Raw genomic sequence first — 3968 nt, forward strand, 5'->3', positions numbered from 1 at the left:
GTGTAGCAACTGCCTCAACCACCTAAGCCTCTTCCCAGCCCCTATGTTGATTTTTTTCACAGAATTTGAATCATGCAGTCAGCTCATGACCTATAGGTAGACAAACTAAATTTACCCATGTGAGCCAGTTGCCAACTTTTAAAACTGGGAAGAGTTTGTGTGGTGGCACACGCCTCTAAACCCAGCACTCGGGAGGCAGAGGCAGGCGGATCTCTGTGAGTTCAAGGCCAGTCTGGTCTACAAGGTGAGTTCCAGGACAGCTGGGGCTACAGGGAGACACTGTCTCAAAAAGACCAAAAAACAAAAACAAACTGGGCAGAGTTTGTATGACAGCCCAGACTTCCAGCCTCATACATCAGAAAAGGAAGTCTTGCTGACCCAGGGCTTTCCAGACTGGATTTGGTATGGCTGCAGGGTGCTCACTGCTACTCAGGCTGTGACAAGGGCCCACCACATTCTCAGTCTGTGTCACTCTCTGCTGCACAGCAGATGCAAGAAACTCATCCTGGTCACTCATTGGTCCCTGTGAGCACCCACTGTCCCTCCTGTACCTTCCGTCATTCTGTGTGTCCAGGGCTAGGGGAGGAAGGGTGGATCCCTTATCTAACCTCAGCCCCCAGGGTTCAGTGTTAGATCAGACCAGCCAATCTGCAACACTCTGCAGGAGCCAGTGTTTCTGACCTGAGGTGGGGCAGATCTGAAAATGGAACCAAAAAGAAGGCAAAAAACTGGCAGGATAGAAAGAGGAAGCCTTGGGTCCATATGGCCACTGGCAGAGACAGTCTGTTCAGCCAGATGAGAGGAGGTTAGCCCACTGCAGTCCTGACCTCTCTGGGCCTTCACACAATCAGGCAGACCTGTGAGCGTTTATTTGATTCTGACTCTTTTCCCTGAGCAGCCTCTGACCCTGAGTGTGGGCAGGCTTCTGTGGCGGCAGCCAGCCCTTCTCTCTGCCTGGTCTTCACCAGCCACACAGCCTTCTTGAAGTTCTTGAGAGGGTCCTGCTGGGAGCCTCTGGCAGAGGGCCACTGGAAGCGTTCCCGGATGAGATAGCCGTGGCTTGTGGGGGCCATGAAGCCATTGGAGGTGGGGATGATTCTGTTCACCATGGCGTGGACAAATTGAACAGCCAGAAGGGTGCCTGTGGTGGGGAGGGCAGGTCATAGTAAGAAAACTGGGGTACAGGGGCTAGGGAGTTCAGTTGATAAAGTGCTTGGCCCACAAACAGGAGGACCCGAGTTCGATACCTAGCAGCACCCACATAAAATGCTGGGTATGGTGATGCACACGTCACACCAGCACTGGAGAGAGAGTGACAGGTGGACCCTTGGGGCCCCTTGTTCTGCAGCTTTGCCTAATCAGTCAGCCCCAGGACCCAGTGAAAGAGCTTGTCTCAAAAACCAAGGAAGGGGCTGGAGAGATGGCTCAGCAGTGAAGAGCACCTGCTCTTGCAGAGGACCAGAATTCGATTCCCACGACTTCTATCAGGCTGCCCATAACCACCTGTAACTCCATCTCCAGAGAATCCAGGGCCCTCTTCTGGGCTCCATCGGCACCTGCACTCACATGCATATAACCCCACATAAATACATAGTTAAAAATAAAATTAAAAATACAAAACAAAACAAGGTAGATAGCTCCTGAAGAGCAGTAGCCTAGACTGATCTCTGACCTCTACACACGTGTGCACACATGCATGTACCCCCCACATAAACAGAAGAAAACTGGGGAACTGGAGAAGTGGCTCAGCAGATAGAGTGTGTACTGTTCTCCCAGAGGACCTGAGTTCAATTCCTAGCACCGACCTGATAGCTCAAAACTGCCTCTAAGTCCATCTCCAGGGAATCCAATGCCCTTACTTGACCTCTGTGGACACCTGCATGCATGTGCACATACCTATATGCAGACAAACACTCATAAACATAAATTTTTTTTAAATCTTTAAAAAGAACTGTTGGGCACTTACCTTTAATCCCAGCACCCAGGAAGCAGAGACAGGCAGATCTCTGTGGCTCCCAATAGGGGCCAGCCTGGTCTACATAGGGAGTTCCAGGACAGCTGGGGATATAGGAAGACCCTGTCTCAAAAAAGAGAACTATTTCAGGTGCAGAGGCCTGATTCTCCACATTTTAGAGTTGGCTGCACGAAGGTCAAATTCCTGATGGGACATCTAACAGCTCAGTCTCCTTGCTTCTCTGAGTGTGGGATGGCAACAGAACATGCCACTGAAGATTTAAAGACATGGGTGCTTAGAGTGGGCCTTTGGTCTAGAGGGAGATTGGTAAAAGTTATTGTTAGAGAAGAGACAGAAAGAGAAAGAGGACGGGGGCTATGAAGTCAGGATGGGCTCTTTACAACAGTCAGATGTCAATCTCTCAGGGGTCTGTAAGTCCACAGCGTGTTTGTTCACAGTGCAGTTCTTAGAGCAGAGTGTCAGACCACAGCATATCAAGTCACAGGCCCATAGGTCATAGCCCCACAGGGCACGGTGTGTCAGGTCACAGTCCCACAGGTCACTGTGTGTTAGGCCACAGCATGTCAGGTCACAGCCCCATAGGTCATAGCCCCACAGGGCATGGTGTGTCAGGTCACAGTCCCACAGGTCACTGTGTGTTAGGCCACAGCATGTCAGGTCACAGCCCCATAGGTCATAGCCCCACAGGCCATAGTGTGTCAGCTCATAACCCCACAAGTCATAGTCCCACAGGTCACAGTGTGTCAAGCCACAGAGTGTCAGGTGATGTCATGTCAGGTCACAGTGCTTCAGATCAAGGCATGCCAGGTCAAGGAGTGTCAGGTCACAGTGGCTGAAATGAAGTACACACCAGGTCATGGTTACCTGACTGATTGAGCCACTAACTTGGTTTGTGAGCCCTGTCCTCCCTTTCCTGATGCTGTGATAAAACCCCCCTGACAAAAGGAACTTTGGGGAGAAAGGGTTTATTCTGACTGACAGTTACAGTCCATTATAGTGCGGAAGTAAAGGCAGAAACTTGAAGCAGCCAGTCCCATCCGCAGTGAAGAGCCAAGACAGTGCATGTCAGTGCTCAGCTCACATCTCTACTCTTTTACAGTCCAGGACCCAAACTCGGGGAATGGTGCTGCCCACGGAGGGTGGGTCTTCCCATCTCAGTTAACATAATCAAGACCATGGCTATAAGATGGCCATAGGCCAACCTGATCTAGGCAGTCCCTCATGTAGACTTTCTTCCTAGGGGATTCTAGTCTGTCAAGTCAACAGGACTAACCATCAACAAGAACACCTCGAGGGTGGTGGCAGCACCCGTCCTCCTGCTGCTGTGACAGTTCAGAGACAGTGTGTGATCAGAGCCTTATCTACACAGGGGATAACGGGAGAAAATGACAGAAGAGCTTGGAGTTGGGCAGACCAGTGTCCCACTACAGCCTGCCAGTTACCCACCGTGTGGCCTTGGGCAAGTCCCCTGCCTCTCAAGGGCCTTAGGTTGTTTGTGTTGTTTTGTTTTTTCCGTTTACTTATTTATTTTGAGAGTGTACAGGGAGTGTGTGCCATGCAAATGTGTGGAGGTCAGAAGGCAGCTTTTAGGAGTGAGTTCTCTCCTCCTTCTGTGTGGGTTCTGGGGATTGAACTCAGGTCGTCCAGTTTGGCAGCAAGTGTCTTTATCCACTGAGCCCTCTAGCCAGCCCCCTGAACCTCAATTTTTGCTTTGTAAAATGAGGGTGACTATGGGAGAACTAAGCAACTGAAGTGTGATCCCCAGTACATGATAAACGTTTTGTCTGTGATACCGAGAATCAAATCCAGGCCCTGTAGATGCTAGGAAAGTGCTTTGCCACAGAGCTACACCACTAGCAGTAATAAATGGTCACTCTTTTTAATATGACCTTACTGTGATTAGCAGTGCACCAACACTCCTGGGATTTCAGTAACTAGTGTTTTTTTAAGATTTTATTTTTTAAGTACATTTTTAAATAGTTTTAAAAAATAT

The 3968-nt window shown here is 49.7% G+C and overlaps 1 protein-coding gene across 1 annotated transcript in view; it reads right to left on the reverse strand.

Moving 5' to 3' along the window:
- Nucleotides 1-260: 260 nt before the first annotated feature.
- The window catches only part of Nwd1 (NACHT and WD repeat domain containing 1), a 96846-nt gene continuing 93138 nt past the window's right edge, over nt 261-3968 (reverse strand). Inside the window, exon 20 of the mRNA XM_008824646.2 lies at nt 261-1141. Coding sequence (XP_008822868.1) covers nt 840-1141 — 302 coding nt within the window. The 3' untranslated portion in view covers nt 261-839. The remainder of the gene's footprint in view (nt 1142-3968) is intronic.

Source organism: Nannospalax galili, unplaced genomic scaffold, assembly GCF_000622305.1.
Source record: "Nannospalax galili isolate Female #2095 unplaced genomic scaffold, S.galili_v1.0 scaffold529, whole genome shotgun sequence".
NCBI lineage: Eukaryota > Metazoa > Chordata > Mammalia > Rodentia > Spalacidae > Nannospalax > Nannospalax galili.